At 44.7% G+C, this 24,080-nt stretch overlaps 2 protein-coding genes across 7 annotated transcripts in view; both read right to left on the minus strand.

Moving 5' to 3' along the window:
• Nucleotides 1–3,916, minus strand: part of LOC146699599 (disks large homolog 2-like) — a 173,682-nt gene extending 169,766 nt beyond the window's left edge. For 2 of the 4 annotated variants that reach the window (XM_085469337.1, XM_085469335.1), the window contains exons 1-2: nt 3,644–3,916; nt 2,636–3,421 (exon numbers count right to left, since the gene is read on the minus strand). In XM_085469337.1, coding sequence (XP_085325463.1) covers nt 2,636–2,654 — 19 coding nt within the window. In that variant the 5' untranslated portion in view covers nt 2,655–3,421; nt 3,644–3,916. The remainder of the gene's footprint in view (nt 1–2,635; nt 3,422–3,643) is intronic. The other 2 variants (XM_085469338.1, XM_085469341.1) reach the window with 2 other exon arrangements.
• A 993-nt stretch (nt 3,917–4,909) lies between these two features.
• The window catches only part of sytl2a (synaptotagmin-like 2a), a 49,818-nt gene continuing 30,647 nt past the window's right edge, over nt 4,910–24,080 (minus strand). For all 3 annotated transcript variants that reach the window (XM_085469352.1, XM_085469351.1, XM_085469350.1), the window contains 9 exons: nt 23,612–23,679; nt 23,449–23,529; nt 23,020–23,180; nt 22,757–22,859; nt 16,825–16,986; nt 16,652–16,748; nt 16,466–16,571; nt 15,100–15,305; nt 4,910–5,607 (listed from right to left, as the gene is read on the minus strand). In XM_085469352.1, coding sequence (XP_085325478.1) covers nt 5,459–5,607; nt 15,100–15,305; nt 16,466–16,571; nt 16,652–16,748; nt 16,825–16,986; nt 22,757–22,859; nt 23,020–23,180; nt 23,449–23,529; nt 23,612–23,679 — 1,133 coding nt within the window. In that variant the 3' untranslated portion in view covers nt 4,910–5,458. The remainder of the gene's footprint in view (nt 5,608–15,099; nt 15,306–16,465; nt 16,572–16,651; nt 16,749–16,824; nt 16,987–22,756; nt 22,860–23,019; nt 23,181–23,448; nt 23,530–23,611; nt 23,680–24,080) is intronic.

Below are 24,080 nucleotides of genomic sequence, written 5' to 3' on the forward strand. Positions count from 1 at the left end.
TTTATCCCGTTTAAAACACTTGTAGAAAACAGAGTGTAAAAGCATTTCTGTATTTACTGTGTGAAACGCAGAAACACTGCACCTCGTTTATACAGGTTAGCCTTCATAGCCCCTGCAAACACGCCCAGCTCTAAACTGGGATAAAACACAGCATCATTTAACAGATGTGTTTTCAGCTGCTGCTAAATGACTTTTTTCCAATAATTTGGAGACAACAGGTCATCTTCAAACTGGTCTGTAATGGGCTACTTTGTCTTTATCACCACCTTTATATGGAGAGTAACAACTGCACTGTTGAGAGCAAAGGGAAATATGGATACATGATTTTAGAGGACAAGAATCAAGCCAACCAGTGTTATCAAGTTATTCGAAAAAAGTAATTAGTTACTAATTACTGATTACTTCTCCAAAAAAGTAATCCTGTTACTAGGCTGATTACTTATTTTCAAAAGTAATTAGTTACTTTTTAAAAACATGATATACAACCTGAGTAGGTAATGAAGCAACCGGCCTTTCAGCCCAATTCTATTTTTTCTGCATAATCCATCATATACAATGTAAACCACATGGAAAAGCCTCTGTTTAAAACTTGTTTTATTCGTTTTAATGCAACTGTCTTTGACTTGAAGAAATTCTTTAACATTTAAACCTGTTTCCTGCATATTCCAGCAAATAAAATAATGTTTTGTGTTTACACTCTTTCAACTAGATGCAAGTAAAACTCAGCAAAAAATAAATAGAATCAAAGACTCAGCAGCTCTTAAATCTATTGCCACCTGTTTAGCAGGAGTGGGGCGGGTGGAGGTTTGCCCACAGCGGTCATGTCAGTGGGGGGATCCGGGGCTTTCTCTGTGAGCGTCACGTTCCCGTGGCAGCGTGCTCGCTGCTCGCTCAGATTTGAAGTTTAATCTTTCGCTGTAGAAAGAAGTTTTCTTCCCACAGAGTGAACAGCGGACGCTGATGTTTTTGTCACTTTTACAGAATCAAACTCAAAGTAATGTGATTACTTCCACGCTTTAAACGCTGCACAGTCGTACCCTCTCCATCGCTCCATATTATCCATGTTGACACTCACACAAACAAAATCACAGTTTAGTAACGCAGTTTACGGGAAAGTAACAGTAATCTAATTACTTTTTGCAATAGTAATCCCTTACAATACTCGCTACTCGAAAAAGAGTAATCAGATTACAGTAACACGTTACTTGTAACACATTACTGCCCATCTCTGCCCCCAACTGACTTTGAATTTCTTAGTGATGTAATCGTTTGACCAGTGGTTTAAAATTAAACTTTCTCATTTGTGCCTACAGACAGTAAATCTGTGTCAAACACCAGGACACAAAGATTCACCCAGATGTCCACACAACTCTACAACAGACTCAATTAAATAATTATTTACAACAATGTGCAAATAGAAGACTATCATTTACGTTTGCACCATTACGTTTTACTCCATCTCTCTGTAATCTCTCTGTAACTTGCCAGAGACGATCGCCGTTCACTTGTTTAATGATTGAGGAAAAACTTGGCTCTAACCTGGATGTAACTTTGTTTCTAAAGCCTTTGGACATTACTGGTTAGTTGCCTGACCTGCAGGGTCTGTGGATAGCTCCCCAGTGGGAAGTAAAAGAGGCTTTATAAAGAGTTATCTCTGGATAGCTGCAGCATGCAGCACTCTGCAATCCTCCAACCACGGTCCCTCACTATGAACTTACAGTTGTGAGTTCATGGTGTTCATTCTCCCTTCTGGCTAAAGATGGGACCAGAACAGAGCCTTGTGCATGTGTGAAATATTTTAAGAAAACTGAGACTTATTAAAGAGGACCGCGTATATCCACAGTTTTATAAAACTGATGAAAATAAGCATCTGTGTCATTTATATTTGTCACTAACAAGCAACATTACAATACAGCGAAGCTGGGAAACCTTGAGTTCTGTTACTGTCATGATGATGCTGATGTTACTGTGACACTGTGGCAGCCCAACCTCCCCACACCCTCCTCACAATGGCAGTGACGTAATTCACCTGTACACCCTGGAAACTGCTCCGTAAATACAAAAACCCTCAAGTAGTGAAAAGTGATCCACAGAGGACACAGCCCACCACACACAGGACCCAAACAATCTACAGCCAAAGTCGCAGCCCACCACCTTCTTCTTTATATTGTTTATTGGCGTTTGGCAAACAGCAAAATGGCGCATTACTGCCACCAACTGGTGTGGAGTGTGGACTGAAATGTCAGAAGAAAAAAAATAGTTTGCCTTAAAAATATGGCCTGATAACTTTGACTTCTCGAGTTCTTCTGAACTAAGGTCCAGTTTCATATCACCAAACTTTCCAATCAATATATTTCTGACGATGTATTAAAACGTTCCATTGCTTCCTCTCTACTGCAGTAACACTGTGCTGTGCGGTATTTGTCTTATTAAAAGCAACGTGTCCAGTCTGAGTCGAGGGACTACCTCATACCAGGCAGGTGGTTTTGATCTCACGGTCAGTCCCTGCACACTACTGACAAATGTAGTGTAGATAAGATGCACTTTGATGTGGTATCAACAGAGTCTCATGAATTACACGTGTCACATAACTGCACTCTGAAAATGGATGGATAGACATGTAATAATAACTCACCTTTTTTCCTGATAGGCATGGCGACTTGGTGTAAACCTGACTCTCAGTAAGGCTCCACTTCTGTCTTCAGTGCATGATCACAGAGTTCTCTCAAAGTGGCACAAAAACAGAAACGTTTGGTAAACTTCAACAGAGACAACTCAAACCAGCTGTTTTTGATTTTTATTCCAGGGACAATGGGGAGCCTTTCAGGAGGTATCCAAGCAAAATAAGGAAAGGACTAACTCCACTGATGATCCAGCCATGTGACTGTAGGTGTCTCTGTCCCCTTTACAATTCATCAGAAATCCACAATAAACTCAGAAGAGGTCCCCCTGCAGCAACCTCTCATTCATATCTATTTAGTGCGTGCAGTCAATCAGTGGGCCTTGATGTGAGATGCAACAACAGTTGTGATTCTGCAGTTCAAAACATTATATGTACGAAGAGGCTTAGCACTTCTGTCTGGATGTACTTAATTAAGAGAAACATCCTTTGGCTGAAGAGTTAGCAGGCCACAGAAGTGCTTTGTCATGCTAGGTCGCTGGTGGTCCACACAACCTGGTACAGACAAAATAACACAGCAGGGCAAACAGGCAGACACCAAACCAAGATGCCCGGACAATCGGGCGGATGTGTACAAAAACGCTGGTTCGGTGTCTGCTGGTCCGGGGGAGCCTGGAGGTCTGGGGGCTGGCCTGGGTTAACATAGTCTGCTCACTCGGCCGCTGTGGTGTGACAGTCCTCCACAGATCCACGGACAGGAGAACTGCTCCACATCCTTCATCCTGAGGTTTCCTCTACAGCCTGCCAGCAAGAACAGGGTAAAGGGTGAAGAACACTTCAAATATGCAGCTGGAGAAGCGATGCAGCAGTTCTCCTGCGCTCCTCAGCTAATACCCAGTGGTCACCTCAGAGTTTTATGCCCGGAGGTTTCGACTTATGGTGGGATGCGTGTCTGTGTCCCCCGCTCCCTCCTCGCATTACTGCCATACACAAACGCAAACATGCGCGGTGCCCGTTACTTACCTAGCATTCACCTTATATCGCAGCCAGCGGCGATGCCAAATGAAATGCCGCTTCAACGGTGCGACGACACCTGCCTGCCGACGACGGCGCTAAACGGCTTCCAGGTGGATCCGCGTTCATTTCCTGCAAAACGGTGACCGAAGAAACACAGTGCTGTGTTCTCCCTGTGCTACAGCCCTTTATTTCATCCCACCTGACAGTATCTTACAGTTTTACGTGCCAGAAACAAGCCCACTATACTACGTAAACGAACTTCCGCTTGTACTTTTCAAAATAATGCCTTCTCTAAGCGTACATTTTAACTCGACATGTATACTTATTTCAAACACAGCAGTCGCTCTGGCGTAATGACTGTGAGTGACATTAAAGTGTCTGAATTAGCAGTCAGTGTAGTAAAACATATTTGAAAGAACACGAACAAAACCACTGAATGTGTGTAATATATATATATATATATATATATATATATATATATATATATACACACACATACATACACTGTACATCGCTCAAGGATCATACTTCTATGTGTGTGTGTATTTTCAAACAAGAAGAAAAAAAGAGCAGTATTGTGCTTTTACTTTGAAGGAAACTCGACTGAGCTTGACGCAGCTGTGGAACTTTACCTTAGCAACGCAGAGGCTGGTCGCTGGTTAGCTGCCCCCGGTTTGATTGAACTGATGCGACAACCAATCATAGAACGGGATTTATTGTATCAGGCGGGACTGACCAGTGAGAATGCTTTAAACCAGTGCAGAGCAGAGCCCTTCAGTTGAAATTGCTGCATTAAATGTACTGTAGGAAATCTGAAACATCCAAAGTAGTGATTCTAAAATGGACCAGCTAAAAGAAGTACTTGAACAAGAACAAGGTGGTTGTAGTCTGTATTTAGTCTTAACATTGTATTACTGTACTTGGAGGAATGTTGCAAATAGTCTGGTTTGGGCAGATTTATTGTTCTAATTCAACAGTGAAATCTGATGGTCATGAAAGATGGTGTTACAACTAGAGAGAAACTGCAATGTGAACAGAATCTAAAAGAATAGACTTAAAACCAGGTGCCACTGTAATACTGCCCTGCATACTGCATCCAATGTGGAAGGTATTCATTTTTGTCTTCAAGAGCTAAATAATACTTTTTGACCTCTGACTATTCTTGTGTCTACAGAAGCCTCCCTTTAAACAACAGTGCCACTGTTTATCAGTACATTATACTCATAACTTGCACATCCTCCCAGAGATAACCACTAAAGAAAATGTTCAGGAAGGCTTGTACTACTGAGTGGGGACATACAAATATCCTGATGAAGTACATCTGTCGCAGCAATACACAGAACTAAATGTGGGGAAACTGAGGATTCAGTGAGATCATTGCCTCTGGGGTTAGTGTGTATGGTTTTGATAATAGTTATTATCTCCAGTTATGAGGTCAGAAATCTAAATTTCCAAGTGTTGTCTGTCATGAATAAAATCCTTATTTCACCACCAAACCAAAAGTGAAATGAACATTCTGTTTATTGCTTTCTGTATTGATCATACTATACAGTTCATTAATGCTTACATCATAGATTATCATTTCTGCTTTCTGCATTTCTTATTAAATAAGGAATTTAACTCATTCACTGCCAGCCATTGGCAGTGAATGAGTTAAACCCATTGACTCATTCACTGCCATTGACGGCTATAGACGTCAATGGCAGTGAATGAGTTAACATGTGACTTGGACAACAAAACCTAGTTGTGGATGTGGATCATCTAAAAGTATATACTGTGCTGTGTAATTTCTACACATTAATCAATACATTTGATACAGTGTCACTTTGAAATGCTCTTTGGCATCATCAGCATTCTCAGAGGTAAAACATCCTCCACCCATTCACCATCAGAGCGTAACATCCTCTGCCATAAATCAGCTTCATCTGTCGTTGAATCCATCCAAGACACTTCCACACCGTAACTCTCCCCTGCACAGACAAGCACAGACATTACACTGATTTCATTGAGTGACACGATGTACTGTATTGGCGTTTATATCCAGTAGAAGAGTAAAAGATGGAGCAACAGGCAAAAATGATAATAAAATTTTTTACAATAAAATCTATTAATAGTGACATAAATTTGAAGATGCTATCTACAGGTGAAATGTATTATTTGTCTGTCGTTAGGGTAAAATGAACAGGAATTAACAGGGAACATTACAGTAAAGCTTTAAACAAACTAAAGTAAGGACTATGAAAAGTTAGACACAATATGTTCAAAGTTTGACCTTTAACTTTATGGCATTTGTGGACAAACGATGGCCAGTTAGGCTGTTTAATCCAGCCTATCAAACATTTACAAAACTACAAAATTTCCCTAAAAAGTTAAATATTTATTTAACTTTTGTTAAATATTTATTTAACTTTTTCCTGTGTTTTGCTGCATTTTCCTGCAATACCAGGTAGATGTCACTAGATGATGCACTCCAAACACTTCTAACCTTTACCAAGGTAAATTTATTCTGTCCACGCTCACATATTTATGATTCCAACATCAAGACATCATACATTAACACAGCTCAGCTTCTGATGTTTGTTAGAGGCATTAATGACAATTCTGAGGTCACAGAGGGATTTGTATGACAGGTTTCATCAAGAGGCCGAAGCTATAGATGCAGCTGCCGGGAGTCCCCCCTCCTCCTTTCGACTACAAACACATCCTTTTACTCGGCATCAAGAGCGCTTTCTTCACAAAAGCTCTGACTCGGGTAGTTACCTTTCCCCTTAGGGTTAAAAATAAAGCCCCTTGAGGTTATTGTTGCTGTAATTTGGATGTTTATAAATGAAACTGAATTTAATTTCACATTCTATGACAACTTTCATTCATTTTAAATATTTTCACCTGTTAAAATGTAAAAAGGTTTTTTTACAGTCAGTTTTAGTATTCAGACATTTTGCACTGCAGATCACTAAAACTATTCGCATTCAATTTCATTTGAATCTAATAAATTTACACAATTTAAAAGAAAATGTAATAAAGAATAAAATATTCCTCAGAGATCCAGATGTGGAGGTTGTGTGTGAGGCTGCTAAAACATCATTTTTCATTGAGCTCATTGTTTGTTAGTTTATTACTAGTTCACACTTCAGTTTGAATTATGAGCATAAACTACATTTTTACTGTTACAAACAAATATTTATACTTTAAATTTCCTTGCAAAAGTCTTGAGCCACATATAGCTGCCTAAAGCTCTGCCTGTACTTGCAGGTCCTGTGTTCTTTACACCAATCAAACAAAAAAAAGAAGCTTTATTAGCATCAACCAAACAGAAACAGTGACCAGAGGCACATCAGTCTCAGTCATTGTGCTCATTGCTAGCCACCCCGAACAAACTGGGATTCCCGTTGTACATTAACAATAACAGTGAGATATGAACACAAGTTAACTGGAACAGCTGTTATCAGACTGTAACTTAAACACGTTAACATCAGCATCAGTCGTGGGGATGGTGGCCTCTCCCCTCGGGCTGCACCAGTGTATTAGACCAGTATTAGCCTGATGTATGCAGATGGGTGTGTAACTCTTATGAGCTGTTTGGGCTAACTCACAGGACTGCGTGTGGCAGTCACAAAGCAACCTTTGTGCCTTCCAAGCACCTCCTGCCTTTCACAAAAATGGACATTAGAAGACCACCAATAAAGTGATGTCTAGATTACTGTGATGTCCAAACATTTAAGGTTTTCCTACTTGAATGTTTAGTTTTTGTTGAAAGTGACAATTTCTCCTGAGGAGAGCACATGCTCTCAAAATTACCAATGATAAGAAGAGTGATATTCTGAGGTCAGAGTTTTCTTAAATGCAGTTCTAAACTGGAAACGCTCGTTTAAACATTCTGGGTGATTAATGAGGCCAGTGAAAAGCTGCTGTGGGAGCACTGTGTGGTAGTCCATTTAAGCGCTAACTAATTAACAGTTATGGCGGCAAAGATCACAGTAATGCCTGCTTACTTTGGCATTATTCAGTGGATGCCACCTGTGTGAATCCCTCTGATGTGTTTCATCCTTTACAAAAATGTAATCACAGTATAACAGAATATATGGTATGTTAATAAAACTGGAGTTAATATATCTGTAAACCTTGTGACATCATCTTCAATTTATAATAAAGTGCAACTTAAAAATATGCAGAGTCCTTTCCACTTGATTGAATGATCTGACATTTAGTTCATTTAGTTTCTTTGCTTAAACAGTCGTTCTCAATCTGTGGTGCGCGTACCACTGATGGCACATGGGCTCCCTCTAGTGGTACGCAGGAAGTCTTCAAGACTTTTTTTAAGATTAAATAATTATTTAAAATATGCATACATTAAATGTTCTTTACTGCAAGATAACCGAAATTGAGTTTAAACTAGATTTTGTCTTTTTTTGAAAAGCTGTATTCAGCAGGCACGCTGACTAGGCCAACCTAACCAGTAGCTCAAAGGGTTGACAAACTGAGTCGTGATGGCAAATGGACGCATGAAAAATGACAGTTCAAAAGCGAAGCGATCCTGGCTCCAAACAGGAAGTATCAAAAGGAGAACTGTAGTGAATATTTTGACCGGCACAGCAGAAACTGAAGCCGACGACAGTGAACCCAGCACAAGTGTGAGTAGCAACTTCAGCAATACCCGTGAAACTTCTGGTGCGTGATAGCATCAAACGACGCAAAACAGTGAAGACGTGATTGAAGTCACATCAAGTTCAGATTCTTTTGGAGTGGGACAGAGGATGAGCCCAGGACGCTGTGCGCAGAGTGCGGCGATGTTCTTAGTAATGAATGCATGAAACCATCACAGGGTTCACGGCACAGCGAATACCTGGCACTTTCAGACACGGCCGTGTGCTTTCTCTTTCCATTTGCACCACGTATCTATGAGAAGGTCGGCTCTTCACTCGCCTCTAAGGCTGAAGGTGTGTTTACGGAGCCATGCACGTCCCTTTAGGTACGGAGGCCAAGTTGCCAATGACCACCAAATAAGATAAGATCAATCTTTGTTAGTGCCACAAGTGGGAAATTTGTTGTTTCTGTTTCGATTGTTTTCATGAAGCTGTTGAATGTTTTAATGCAGTCATTTTGTCACATGATGGGCATTTCAGTCAAGTACAGTTATGACTGTTTATGGCAGGTAATAACAATCATATAAGAAATAAAATAGTCTCGTGTAAACTGTATATGTTGTTAAACAGGCTGATACTACTGTACTTTAATCATAAGGGTGGCCATATATTTTCTGAGGTGGTACTGGCTGTGCACAGTTTGAGAACCACTGGCTTAGACAGCAGAGCAGCACATATTCCTGCCATGTTTGAGAGAAACGCACAAAGATCCATGATTATCAGAGTGCTCTTTGCCTGACCTGTTGTATCCCAAACGCACCATGAACTGAATTTTACTAAATAAAAACATTAGCAGTGCAGTTTAACAATCTATTTGTGCTTCAAACAAAATAAATCAGCAATAACCATAAAGTGGCGGCATCATTTTCTGCCTTCTATCTTGCTTGTTTGGTGAGCACGACCTCTGCTTTATTTGCTGTAAGTGAATATCTGCATGAAAGCTTCAACATTATGATTCTGTATAGTCACAGAAACCCTTTTAAAAACATTTAAAAGGTTTGAATATAAAGTGTAGTCAGTCTGTAAATGACAGCGCCCCGTGCCGGATACACAAGACATTCCCACCAGGTTTCCTAAATGTTTCCCAGGAGTATTACTGCTTGTGGTTGTACTGTCCACGTCACGATATAAACACCCATGGCGTAAACTTGTGAAGGTCACTGCAGCTGTATTGCTGAACTTGACAGTAAAAAACATTGAGCTGCTGACAAGAATCCAGGATAAAGTGAAAGAGGAAAACCCGGAGTTGGATGTATTTTTCCTCTGCACAAACTAATGCTGACCACCACAACTTACTTTACCACTCTAAGGCCGACTTATTGACTTTGGGATGAGTATCTCAGCAAGTGCCGAAGTTCAAAACAGGAGATACATGCATGAATGTGCAGAACACAAAGCTACAACAGAAACATCAATTTGTGCATGAAATATAATGTGAAAGCCTTCAAAGCCAAAATGATTTGCTTCATTCTCAAGACAAATGTTGGGCGACACATTCGCTCGTTTCCACTGAAGCAGGGAAGATCTGCACAGAGAACTCTGCAGCCAATTCTCAGATTTTGAAAAGACTGAGAATTGACTTCAGTTAGTGTCACTGGACCCTCAGACAGCACTACAGGAGTTACAATGTAAACTGATAAATCTTTAGTATTACTCTATTCTAAAGAAGTTTCTAAAGTTTAACTCCATGAAACTGGATAAAACTGCAGCCTCCAAACCTCCAAGACATGAAGATGCTGGTGTTGTTTGGCTCTACCTACATGTGTGAGCAAACTTTCACTGAACACCATCTCTGGGGGAGACGAGACGGTGTACAGAGCTGAGGTTCAGAGGCAGATTGGTGTGCAGACAACAACCTGGACCTCAGTACCACCAAGACAAAAGAGCCGGTAGTCGACTTCAGAAGGAGGAAGTCTGAGCTGCAGCCTGTCAGCATCAACGGGGAGCGGGTAGAAAGGGTGTCCAGTTTCATGTTCCTGGGTGTGCACATAGACACAGACCTCCAATGGAGCTCAAACACCTCTGTGGTTTGAAAGAAGGCCCAACAGCGTCTCCACTTTCTGAGAATCCTCAGAAAAATGGACCTGAAGGAGCTGCTGACCGTCTTCTACCACTGCTGCATTGAAAGTGTGCTGACATATTGCATCTGTGTGTGGTTCTCCAGCTGCACCACAGCACACAGAAAGGCACTCCAGAGGGTCATCAATATGGCCCAAAAAATCGTTGGACATCCTCTTCCCTCCCTGAAGGACCTGTACAGCACTCGCTGTCTCAGGAGGGCACACAGCATCCTACGGGACTGCACACACCCAGGACACCGGGTGTTTAAGCTGCTGCCGTCTGGCAGGAGGTTCAGGCTGCTGAGGTCCCGAACAAATAGACTCAAGGACAGCTTTTACAACAGGGCAACAGCCCTGATCAATGCTAACAGCTGACCTGATTGGCTACCTCCCTGGACTTTTTTAGGGGGTAACAACAATAACAATAATAATATTTATATTTAGAACAAGGTGCAATAAATATACACTCATTTTTCTTTTTATTACTTAAGTTACTGTGTGGTGTGGTAGTGCCGACGTGGGACAGTTTTCCTTTTTCATTGTACTATGGATGACTGTGCAATGACAATAAAGAGTTATCTTTAAGATGGCGCCGGTGAGGTCGGCTGCCGTCACGACTGCTCCGATCACTTTTTCTTTGTCTTTGTTTTTTAAGTTAGTTTTCAGCGTTTCTAAATCGGCAAAATCATCACCATTGGGTACATTAGGTATGACAGTGACACTCTTGTTTCTATTGGTTTACAATGTACTCACAATTCGAAATTTTTAACTCCGGATCCGAGCTGGCCGAGTGAGATCTCGAGGGAGAACAAAGGGAAGCGGCGGCGGCCTAGAGGGAAGCGAGCCGGCGTCAGGAACAGGCTGAGAGCTCGTGCACACCGCACACCTCTGCCTAGCATCCTGCTCGCCAACGTCCAGTCACTGGAGAACAAGCTTGACGACCTCGGGGCCAGGATAAAGTTCCAGAGAGACATTCGGGACTGCAATCTCCTCTGCTTCACCGAGACATGGCTGAACCCAGCGGTGCCGGACCACGCCATCCAGCCGGCCGAGTTCTTCTCGGTTCACCGCATGGACAGGACACGGGACTCGGGGAAGTCAAGGGGAGGCGGCGTGTGTTTAATGGTGAACAACAACTGGTGCAACAGTGCGAACGTTGTTCCTCTCACACGCTCCTGCACACCAAATCTGGAACTACTGTCCATCATGTGTCGTCCTTTTTATCTACCTCGGGAATTTACATCGGTCATTGTAAGTGCCGTTTATATTCCACCACAAACGGACACGGTCACCGCCTTATGCGAGCTGCATGAGGCACTCACACAGCACCAGACACAACACCGGGACGCTGCGCTTATTGTGACGGAGGACTTTAATAGCGCCAACCTCAAACGCGCAGCGCCGAACTTTTATCAACACATCACCTGCCCCACCAGAGGTGAAAGGACACTGGACCACTGCTACACTACGGTCAAGGACGGCTACAAGGCACAATCCCGCCCCCCGTTTGGCAAATCTGATCACGCCGCCATCTTCCTCATGCCAAAATACAAACAAAGGCTGAAACAGGAAGTTCCGGTTCAGAGGAAGGTCGCGCGCTGGACGGATCAATCGGTGGCCGCGTTACAGGACGCACTCGATGACGCAGACTGGGGCATGTTCAGAAACAGCTCCGACGATGACGTCAACGTGTTTACGGAAGCGGTTGTGGGATTCATCGGGAAACTAGCGGATGATACCGTGGAGACAAAGACTATCACAACGTTTCCCAACCAGAAGCCGTGGGTGGATAAAACCATCCGCGACGCTCTGAGATCCCGCACCGCTGCCTACAACACGGGACTCATGACGGGGGACATGGACCCGTACAAAGCCGCGTCATATAACGTGCGGAGGGCGGTGAAAGAGGCGAAGCAGCGCTACGGGAGGAAACTAGAGTCACAACTCCAACAGAGTGACTCTAGGAGCCTGTGGCGGGGACTAAGGACAATAACGGACTATAAAGCACCAACAACCGGTATGACGAACGCGGCCGTGACTCTGGCAGACGAGCTGAACACTTTCTATGCTCGCTTCGAGGCTGCAGCTAAGGTCTCCAACAATGCTAGTGTTAGCGGCGCTAACGGCTGCAGACAGGAAGATACTGCCAGCACCGGAAACGTGCTCGTCATCTCCGAGCATGAAGTAAGGAGAGCCTTCAAGAGAGTGAACACCAGGAAAGCAGCAGGACCAGACGGCATCCCAGGTCGTATCCTAAGAGACTGCGCATACCAGCTAGCTCCTGTGTTCACTGAGATATTCAACATCTCTTTATCTCAGTCGGTCCCCACATGCTTCAAAGAGTCCATCATTGTTCCTGTCCCGAAGAAACCCCACCCTGCTTCTCTCAATGACTATCGCCCTGTAGCCCTCACCTCGGTAGTGATGAAGTGCTTTGAACGCCTGGTCAGAGACTTCATCATTTCTTCACTACCAGACACACTGGACCCACTACAGTTCGCTTACCGTCCAAATCGTTCCACAGACGATGCCATCTCTCATCTCCTCCACACATCACTCACTCACTTGGACACTAGAAGGGGGAATTATGTTAAAATGCTCTTCATAGACTACAGCTCTGCATTTAACACCATAATTCCCTCCACACTCACCACCAAGCTGGAGCATCTGGGACTCAGCTCATCTATGTGTCAGTGGATCTCCAACTTCCTAACTGGCAGACCACAGGCAGTAAGGATGGGCGGACATGTCTCAGCCTCCACCACTCTCAGCACTGGAGCCCCCCAGGGGTGTGTTCTGAGCCCCCTGCTGTACTCTCTGTACACATATGACTGTGTGGCCACTACCAGCTCCACCACCATCATCAAGTTTGCTGACGACACCGTCGTGGTGGGCCTGATCTCTGATAACAACGAGACGGCCTACCTGAAGGAGATTAGGAATCTGGAGAACTGGTGCCAGAGGAACAACCTCCTTCTAAACGTCAGTAAGACAAAGGAGCTGATAGTGGACTTCAGCACTAAGCAGGAGAGGAACTACCAGACCCCCGTCATCAACGAGTGCCCAGTGGAGAGAGTGGACAGCTTCAAATACCTCGGAGTTCACATCACGCAGGACCTGTCATGGTCCTGTCACATCAACACCGTGGTGAAAAAGGCCCGACAGCGTCTCTACCACCTCAGACGCTTGAGAGACTTCCAACTGCCCTCCAAGGTGCTCAGGAACTTTTACTCCTGCACCATAGAGAGCATCCTGGCGGGAAACATCTTAACCTGGTTCGGGAACAGCACCATGCAGGACAGACGAGCTCTACAGAGGGTTGTGCGGTCAGCTGAGCGCACCATCCGCTCCGAGCTCCCTGACCTGCACTCAATCTACAGCAGGCGGTGCTGGACCAAGGCCAGGAAGATGGTGAAGGACCTCAGCCATCCCAACAACAGACTGTTCTCTCTGTTGAGGTCAGGAAAGCGATTCCGCTCCCTGAAGACCAACACAGAGAGACTGAGGAGGAGCTTCTTCTCGCAGGCGATACGGTCTCTCAATCACACCACCACACAGTACTGACCCACACATATGGTTCTTACACACACACTGGACTTTCTGGACATTGGTTTTGCACAACACTGGTCACTATATTCTTCATTTCCGGTTAATACTTGTACAGCTGCTGTTATTGTGTATATATTTATTTATATTTAGATTTCTTCATACATTCTTATATAGTTCTATATTGTGTATTTTGTTGTACAGTTATTTTATTTTCAACTTTAATTTATATATTTTATCTTATTCTCCCAGTTAAATTTACCCTTCATTCTAATTTGTGTTGTACAGTTATTTCATTTTTAACCTTAATTTATATTTTATTCCTTCCTAGTTAAATTTACCCTTTTTAATTTTTCATATTTATTTCCTATCTTATTCATAGCCTTTTCCTTTTTTTGTTTTCTTTAGGTCACGAGCAGTTGTCCAAGCATTTCACTACATATCGTACTGTGTATGACTGTGTACGTGACAAATAAAATTTGAATTTGAATTTGAATTTGAATTTTAATAAAGCACAAAGCCCAGAAAACTGATGAACACCAAAAGCTGTCCTGAGAATTGCCACAACTAAACTGACACCAAGCATCGATATTGTGACCAACAACACGGTTCCCAGTAATATTGAATAAAGTACGTACGTAGCTTACCTTAGGTGGGGATGGCGTAAATTAGGTTACTTTACCCCATCCCCTACACCTCGCCCAGCCTGTCTTTAAAGCCCTTGTGCCAAACAGTTTGCCCACCTCTGGCCTACTGTAGACCACAGTGTAACTTCCCTCTGACCCTTTGACAACAGGGCTTCCTTTGCTTTCTCCTCCTTATATTCTCCAAGGAGCTTGGAAAGAAAAGCGTCTGGACTTCTTTAAGTGGCTTGAAGACGTTTCACCTCTCATCCGAGAAGCTTCTTCAGTACTAAGGTCAAATGGTGGAGAGTCCCAGATTTAAGCTCTGTGGGAGTTTCCCACCGAGAGGGACAAAGGACCCCCTGATGATCCTCTACCTAATCACACGAGCCAAGGTGTGAAAATGGGTGTGGGTCACAATCAGCCAGGGTTTCGGGTGAGCTCATTGTGAAACCTGGCCCCGCACTATCATGTCAGGTATTGAGACTGTACTGGGTTGAGAAGTGAAGGCCAGGTTCAGTGCCAGGTGGAAAAGAGTTTGCATAGCTCACATTTGTACTTGATAGTCTGACAATGGAGTAAACTTTCACCTGTTCCCAGGCCAAGCCTCAGACCACCGATGTAGTGATTGTCGAGTCGGCCATGATCCCACACTGTGATCTCAATGCAGACCTCCCTGAGATCCTCTGGTCGGAGGCCATCATACACCATGGTGTGGTTAAACATGGGATTGGCTGTCCTTGTCACTACGCGAGTTCTCTGTCTGCTTCTCCGGCTTGTATCAGGACGTAGAGTACTACAGCAGCAGGACAGGCAGGAGATAGAAGGAAACAATTCATTTGGAAGGAACGGACTGAAACACTTGTGCAAAGTAATCATAATGAAATCAATAAATAAGACATGGTAAATAATAAATAAGTCACAGTCCTGGGTCTGTGACCCAGTTTTTGAATGTATTATGGACTCATGATTCTTTCATTGGGATTTTAGAGATGATTGATCTTTAAGTCTGTTGTGAATATAATATTACTACTTTGTGTTTCTAAGTTTGTCTTTGCTTCTAGTCCTTGGTTTCTCATGATGTTACTCCTTTTCTATGTGCAGTCTCCCAGTCGTGTCCCCGGAGTCTCCATGTCTGTTTATCCCAAGTCTCACTGTTCAGTTCATGTGTCTCAGTGTGTGTTACTTCCTGTTTTACTTTGATAGTCTTCAGTCTCGTTTGCATCGTGTTCAGAGTGTGCGTCTCGCTCTGTGTGTTGTTGTGTTCTCCTTATTGTAGACGATGTCCTGTTTAGTTTTGTATTTTGCCTTTTGTTCTTTGTCACCTTTGTTACCAGCAGTAAAGCTGTGATTTTGACTTGACTTCTGTGACTGCATTCTGGGTTTCACTCTGTTTGTATATTGTGCCAAATATGTGCTGCAGGCAGGTGTGGAGCTATTGAGAATTCTCATTTTCAGATGATGGGTGCACTGCAATGGATCAGTGATATTTTCCAAATAATTGCTTTTGTAAGGTCATTAGTCCAAAACTAGATGATGTTCGCTTAACGTAAAACAAATAATCAGTTAACTGGTTAATTGTGTGATAATTTTACAGGAAGCAGGCGTTCTAACTTTGACACTTTGTTTACGTCACTTTTACAATTAGCTGCTGCTTCGGGACTCCAACTGCAACCAATCACACAACTGTCTCCACTCTGTCTCGATTGACATGTATTTTTATTAATGTTTTATTGTCGGGTCTACCTTACAATATGAAGCACCTTAAGGTTGCTGTGGTTTGGCGCTGTATAACTAAAATTGAACTGAATTGAAATTAAATGGAGAAACTATTTGAAATAAACCAGTTTGATTGAAATAACATAATTAAACAAGAAAATATTAAACGGTTTATTTTGGTTTTGTTATTTCAAGGTTCAGACTTTGGATCTCAGCAAACAGTGTACTGTTTCCTACCATTTCACAAATGGGTCGATAACGAGGCCTCTAACCAGCGGAAGATTCTTGCAGTCTTTCACCCAAATCTGCACCTCAGCGCTTTCCATCGTAGATGTTCTCCTACCTGTGCGTGCAATAAGACCACAATAAGTAACATAAATGATAAACATAAAGGGAGAGAGCTGATCAAAAGGAAGGCCTCACCGAGGGATGTCTGCGGCAGGAATCTCAGAGCGACTCTCATCTGTGCTCTGCTGTCGATAAGACACGAGGCAGCTGGTGCTGAGGCTTGTGCTGACACCTAAAGGATTACGCTGAGTAAATGTCTAATAACTGCGACAATATTCACATAATGCTTTGAGAAATTAAGCATTTACCCTGGTTTTTAATACATATTCATTTATCTGCGTGTTGCTGAAGTCCCACTCCAACAAATTAAGGTTCACGTCACCCAGGAATCGGTTGCGTCCGAAACTGCTGTCGTGCCACACTGAAACGTTCAGACTCTGAGTTTTCAACACCTGCATCATTACTTTAAACTGTAAAACGGGAAAAGACAATGAACAGAAGTAGAGCATTTTCACAACATATCCTTAGATATAAATGCCATCCTGTAAAATCCTGTTTCTATAAGATTGTCAGCAACGATGTACATTGGGGCAAAAAAGTATTTAGCCAGCCACCGATTGTGCAAGTTCCCCCACTGAAAATGATGACAGAGGTCAGTAATTTGCACCAGAGGTACACTTCAACTGTGAGAGACAGAATGTGAAAAAAAAATCCATGAATTCACATGGTAGGATTTGTAAAGCTCCTCCTTGAATCGCTACCTTATCGTGGTGGAGGGGTTTGTGTGTCCCAGGGATCCCAGGGGCTATGTTGTCTGGGGGCTTTTGCCCCCTGGTAGGGTCTCCCATGGCAAATTGGCCCTGGGTGAGGGACCAGACAAAGAGCGATTCAGAAGACCCTTATGAAAAGGATACCGAGGGAACAGTTTACCCTGCCCGGGATAGGGTTACCGGGGCCCCGCCCTGGAGCCAGGCCCGGGGAGGGTGCCCGAGGGCGAGCGTCTGGTGGCCGGGCCTTAGTCCATGGGGCCCGGCCGGGCACAGCCCGAAGAGGAGACATGGGCCCCTCCTCCCGCAGGCCCACCACCCGCAGGAGGCGCCATAGGGGTCGGGTGCATTGTGTGCCGGGTGGCGGCCAGGAGCGGAGGCCCTGGCGGACTGACCCCCGGCTGCCAAGACTGGCAATAGGGACATGGAATGTCACCTCTCTGGTGGGGAAGGAGCCTGAGTTAGTGCTTGAGGTTGAGAGGTACCGGCTAGATATAGTCGGGCTCACCTCTACACATGGCTTGGGCTCTGGAACCAGTCTCCTGGAGAGGGGCTGGACTCTGTCTCAGTCTGGAGTTGCCCCTGGTGAGAGGCGGCGGGCTGGGGTGGGTATTCTAATATCCCCTCGGCTTGCTGCCGGTACGTTGGGGTTTTTCCCGGTGGACGGGAGGGTTTGTTCCCTGCGCCTTAGGGTCGGGGAACGGGTCCTGACTGTCATCTGCGCTTATGCGCCGAGTGGCAGTTCAGAGTACCCAGCCTTCTTAGAGTCCCTGGGGGGGGTGCTGGAGGGTGCTCCACCTGGAGACTCTGTTGTCCTGCTGGGAGACTTCAATGCTCACGTGGGTAACGACAGCAAGACCTGGAGGGGCGTGATTGGGAGGAACGGCCTCCCTGATCTGAACCCGAGCGGTGCTTTGTTATTGGACTTCTGTGCTAATCACAGTTTGGCCATAACGAACACCCTGTTCGAACACAAGAGTGTCCATAAGTGCACGTGGCACCAGGACGCTCTAGGCCGTAGGTCGATGATCGATTTTGTAATCTTATCAGCAGACCTGCGACCATATGTTCTGGACACTCGGGTAAAGAGAGGGGCTGAGCTGTCAACTGATCACCACCTGGTGGTGAGTTGGATCAGGTGGCGGGGGAGGACGCTGGACAGACCTGGTGCACCTAAACGTGTAGTGAGGGTGTGCTGGGAACGTCTAGCAGAGGCCCCAGTCCGCAAGATCTTCAACGCACACCTCCGGCAGAGCTTCAACAGCATTCCGAGGGAGACTGGGGACATTGAGTCCGAATGGACCATGTTCAGCGTCTCCATTGCCGAAGCTGCTGCATTGAGCTGCGGCCGCAAGGTGGTTGGTGCCTGCCGTGGTGGTAATCCCCGAACCAAATGGTGGACACCAGAGGTGAAGGGAGCCACCAGGCTAAAGAAGGAGTCCTATCGGGCTTGGTTAGCCTGTGGGACTCCGGAGGCAGCTGACAGGTATCGACAGGCCAAGCGGAATGCGGCTCGGGCAGTGGCTGAAGCAAAAACTCGGGTGTGGGAGGAGTTCGGAGAGGCCATGGAAAAAGACTTTCGGACTGCCTCGAAGAGATTCTGGCAAACCGTCAGACGTCTCAGGAGGGGAAAGCGGTGCTCTACCTGCACTGTGTATAGTGCTGGCGGAGCGCTGCTGACGTCGACTGAGAAAATTGTCAGGCGGTGGAAGGAATACTTCGAGGACCTCCTTAATCCCACTGACACATCTTCCGAAGAGGAAGCAGAGTCTGGGGATGAGGGGAATGACCCGCCAATTTCCGGGGGCGAGGTCACTGAGGCAGTTAAACAACTCCTTGGTGACAGAGCCCCTGGTGTTGATGAGGTCCGCCCCGAGTTCCTTTGTCACTGATTCTGTTCATAATTTTTATGGACAGGATTTCTAGGCGCAGCCAAGTGGCGGAGGGCTTTCACTTTGGTGGCCTCAGAATCTCATCTCTGATTTTTGCAGATGATGTGGTTCTGTTGGCTTCATCGGGTGAGGGCCTCCAGCTCGCACTGGAACGGTTCGCAGCCGAGTGTGAAGCAGCGGGAATGAGGATCAGCACCTCCAAATCTGAGGCCATGGTTCTCAGCCGGAAAAGGGTGGAGTGCCCACTCCGGGTTTGGGGATGAGTTCCTGCCCCAAGTGGAGGAGTTCAAGTATCTCGGGGTCTTGTTCGCGAGTGATGGGAGAAGGGAGCCGGAGATCGACAGACGGATTGGGGCTGCAGCTGCAGTAATGCAGACGCTGCACTGGTCCGTCGTGGTGAAGAGGGAGCTGAGTGTAAAAGCGAAGCTCTCAATTTACCGGTCGATCTACGTCCCTACCCTCACCTATGGCCACGAGCTGTGGGTAGTGACCGAAAGAACGAGATCGCGGATACAAGCGGCAGAAATGAGCTTCCTCCGAAGGGTGGCTGGCCTCTCCCTTAGAAATAGGGTGAGAAGTTCGGCCATCCGGGAGGGGCTCAGAGTAGAGCAGCTGCTGCTCCACATCGAAAGGAGCCAGCTGAGGTGGTTCGGGCATCTGACAAGGATGCCCCCTGGGCGCCTCCTGGGTGAGGTGTTCCAGGCATGTCCCACCGGGAGGAGGCCCCGGGGCAGACCCAGGACACGCTGGAGAGATTATATCTCTCGGCTGGCCTGGGAACGCCTTGGTATTCCCCCGGATAAGCTGGAGGAGGTCGCTGGGGAGAGGGAGGTCTGGGCCTCTTTGCTTAGGCTGCTGCCCCCGCGACCCGGCCTCGGATAAAGCGGATGAAGATGGATGGATGGATGGATTTGTAAAGAATTTATTGGTAAATCAGGGTGGAAAATAAGTATTTGGTCACCTCAAACAAGGAAAATCTCTGGCTCTCACAGACCTGTAACGTCTTCTGTAAGAAGCTTTTCTGCCCCCCACTCGTTACCTGTATGAATGGCACCTGTTTGAACTCATCATCTGCATAAAAGACACCTGTCCACAGCCTCAAACAGTCAGACTCCAAACTCCGCCATGGCCAAGACCAAAGAGCTTTCGAAGGACACCAGGAAAAGTATTGTAGACCTGCACCAGACTGGGAAGAGTGAATCTACAATAGGCAAGCAGCTTGGTGTGAAAAAATCAACTGTGGGAGCAATCATCAGAAAATGGAAGACATACAAGACCACTGATAATCTCCCTCGATCTGGGGCTCCACGCAAGATCTCATCCCGTGGGGTCAAAATGATCATGAGAACGGTGAGCAAAGATCCCAGAACCACACGGGGGGACCTGGTGAATGACCTGCAGAGAGCTGGGACCAAAGTAACAAAGGTCACCATCAGTAACACACTACAACGGCAGGGAATCAAATCCCGCAGTGCCAGACGTGTTCCGCTGCTGAAGCCAGTGCATGTCCAGGCCCGTCTGAAGTTTGCCAGAGAGCACATGGATGATACAGCAGAGGATTGGGAGAATGTCATGTGGTCAGATGAAACCAAAGTAGAACTTTTTGGTATAAACTCAACTCGTCGTGTTTGGAGGAAGAAGAATACTGAGTTGCATCCCAAGAACACCATACCTACTGTGAAGCATGGGGGTGGAAACATCATGCTATGGGGCTGTTTTTCTGCCAAGGGGACAGGACGACTGATCCGTGTTAAGGACAGAATGAATGGGGCCATGTATCGTGAGATTTTGAGCCAAAACCTCCTTCCATCAGTGAGAACTTTGAAGATGAAACGAGGCTGGGTCTTCCAACATGACAATGATCCAAAACACACCGCCCGGGCAACAAAGGAGTGGCTCCGTAAGAAGCATTTGAAAGTCCTGGAGTGGCCTAGCCAGTCTCCAGACCTCAACCCCATAGAAAATCTGTGGCGGGAGTTGAAAGTCCGTGTTGCTCGGCGACAGCCCCAAAACATCACTGCTCTCGAGAAGATCTGCATGGAGGAATGGGCCAAAATACCAGCTACTGTGTGTGCAAACCTGGTAAAGACCTATAGTAAACGTTTGACCTCTGTTATTGCCAACAAAGGTTATGTTACAAAGTATTGAGTTGTATTTTTGTTATTGACCAAATACTTATTTTCCACCCTGATTTACCAATAAATTCTTTACAAATCCTACCATGTGGATTCATGGATTTTTTTTTCACATTCTGTCTCTCACAGTTGAAGTGTACCTCTGGTGCAAATTACTGACCTCTGTCATCATTTTAGGTGGGGGAACTTGCACAATCGGTGGCTGACTAAATACTTTTTTGCCCCACTGTAAGTAGCACTCGACTCATTGATGCCCATCACGATTACCAAAGGTTAGTCCTTTATAATACTTCCTTTGAACAACTAATATTTTGAATATTTTGAAATACCAGTGGAGCGCTTTGTTCTTACGGTGCAGGATTGTTTGCTTCCTGGAGTTTCTCAAAGTTCGGCACCTCTCCCTTGAAGCCAGATCCTATTTTCAGGAGACACTTTTAACATAAGGCTTCAGATTTCCCTTTTGCTAAAGCTTATGTGCACCCAGGGCCAGATCAGATCATCCTGAACAGCCCCTTAGTTTTGTTGCTAAACTGTTAGGCCTCCTGAGATGTGATGCATTCCTTTTCTCCTCTTTCATTGTTATTTATAAGCTTCTAATGTCATGGAGTGGGTCATCTTTCCCCTTTAGTTTGGGCTTTGCCTCTCTGACCTCTCTCCTGGTGTCGTTATGTCAATATCTGTAGATCTATAGCTGCATGGTTCTGATCTGCAGTTACAAGTCCAACCACTCCACCCTGCTCTCAGACGAGACAGCTGTGACAGCTGGCTGCCTCTGTGTGGTCAGTCGGTGGTTTTTCCCTGTTAAAAGTTGCTTGTTGACTGGATGTTATATAAATACAACCTCAGATCTCTGTGCATGAGATTTCTCCAGATTCTTGGACTCTCTGGTGATTTTAACTACTGTTGATAATGACATATTCAAAGTTTTTCCACAATTTTACATTCAAGAATATTCTTCTAAAATCGTCCCACAATTCGTGGAGTTTTTTGCACATTTTTTAAATCCTGCCTCTCAAAGGTATCCTTTTCATATCCAGTTATGTTACCGACCTATAGTAAGTAAGGAGCTAGTAAACCAAACTAGGTGAAAACTGAATTTAAGAAAAACCTGTTTCTTCTCAGTACTGCTCAGTTTTCTGGCGTTTTGTTGTCCCCATCCCAACTTTTTTTTGTACATGATAATGATGTATAAGAATGAGCTACTTCTTTCATGAAATAGTCATTTTCTGAACAGGGTTTATAAAGCTGGTGTGCACTGAGCAGAGGTTGTATTAATAAAAGGAAACGTACCACAGCCAGTGAATTTAACAGCTGGAATCATGAAACAAGTACAACCGGACACGTTTTGAATAAAATGAATAAATTCATTTGATTTTTTTCAGCTGAACAAGAGTTCAGGGTTTACACAAACAGACATGTGTAAAAGATTAAATATGGCACTCTCACCGTGAGGATTTCACTGTAGGTGGGGTTTAATGTCTTCTTTTTTACACTGGTTTTTCTCTTTCCCAGCTTAGTTGTGTCTGGAAGAAGATAACATTTCACATACCTGTGAATGCACAGCAGAGTTAAACTCTTGTTCTAAACTTGATTTACTTTATAGAGTGAATATTTGACACTTTATGTCAAGGAAATACATCTTTAGCAAATGTGATTCATATTTCAAACTGTTCGTTAAACGTGGGGTTGTTCCAGCGTTCAGCACTTACGGGTCAGAACGATGTTTCTTTCTGTCAGCTGTGGCCAGATCTCTGCAGTGCATCACAAAGATATGAAGCTCTCCAAGCTTCTGGATGTAGTTCACAGCAAACTGGATGCTTCCTTGGACGTTGATTTCAGCAGAGTCTGCAGGATAAATGCTGCTGCTGACCTGTTCAGTCATGACAGAGGAAATAAAAAACGTCTCTGATATTTGGGCCTTTTTATTTAAAGTGAAAACTGTGACTTTCGTATTGTGTGTATTGTATGTTTATTCACTCTGTAACAGGTTCCAGTCTATTGCTCCCATATAACAGCAACATTGCATCTGCACATTAGCAAACAAACCAAACTACCAGTTCTAATCTTTAAAAAGTGACATAATCTACACGACAAATTAGCATTCAGTCTTTCAATGTAATCAACACATTGTGACATACAGAGGACGTTAGATTATACGTGGAGCTGCTGGTGTTCGTTTCAGCTCTCACGTTGGTCTTCAGAGGGCCTCCACTGTCCTTCTGTCCAAGCAAAGAGAAACACCAGGTCAAACACAATGTACAGCTGCATTCAACATGCACGAGTCAAGCAAGGCTAATTTACCTTGTTGTACAGAAGGACGGGTTCTGACACGCTGCTTTTCATCAGCCTCGAGCTGGAGAGTCTGGAAGCTTTTGGTGGAAGAGAGGAATTTTAATATTGTGCAGTGCAATGAATACAAAGTATGCTGATGTTGAAATCACTGCTCAGCCATCTTTTGCATCCTGATTAAAATGTGTATAAAGATAACTTCATGTTTATCTTTATTACCGTCCATACTTAGATGCATTCGTTGGCTTGAATTGCACTGGGTTCTCTGGGTACCACGAGAAAGTACTTAGAAAGGCGGCGTCAAGATTTCTTTTGTTGTACCTCTGAAAATCTTTACCATTACCGAGCAGTCGCATTTACATTCTGACCTACAGAGATAAGCTGCACACACTGACGTGTGCAGTGGACTGCCGCTGCTTGTGCCTGCAGTGATATGTACTAATGTTGCTGATTCAGTTTTAAAGGGTGCTGTTGCACGTGC

The sequence above is a fragment of the Copadichromis virginalis genome, linkage group LG10 (assembly GCF_057382275.1).
Source record: "Copadichromis virginalis isolate Kocher_CV1m ecotype Utaka linkage group LG10, C_Virginalis_male_GT1.1, whole genome shotgun sequence".
NCBI classification, from domain to species: Eukaryota; Metazoa; Chordata; class Actinopteri; order Cichliformes; family Cichlidae; genus Copadichromis; species Copadichromis virginalis.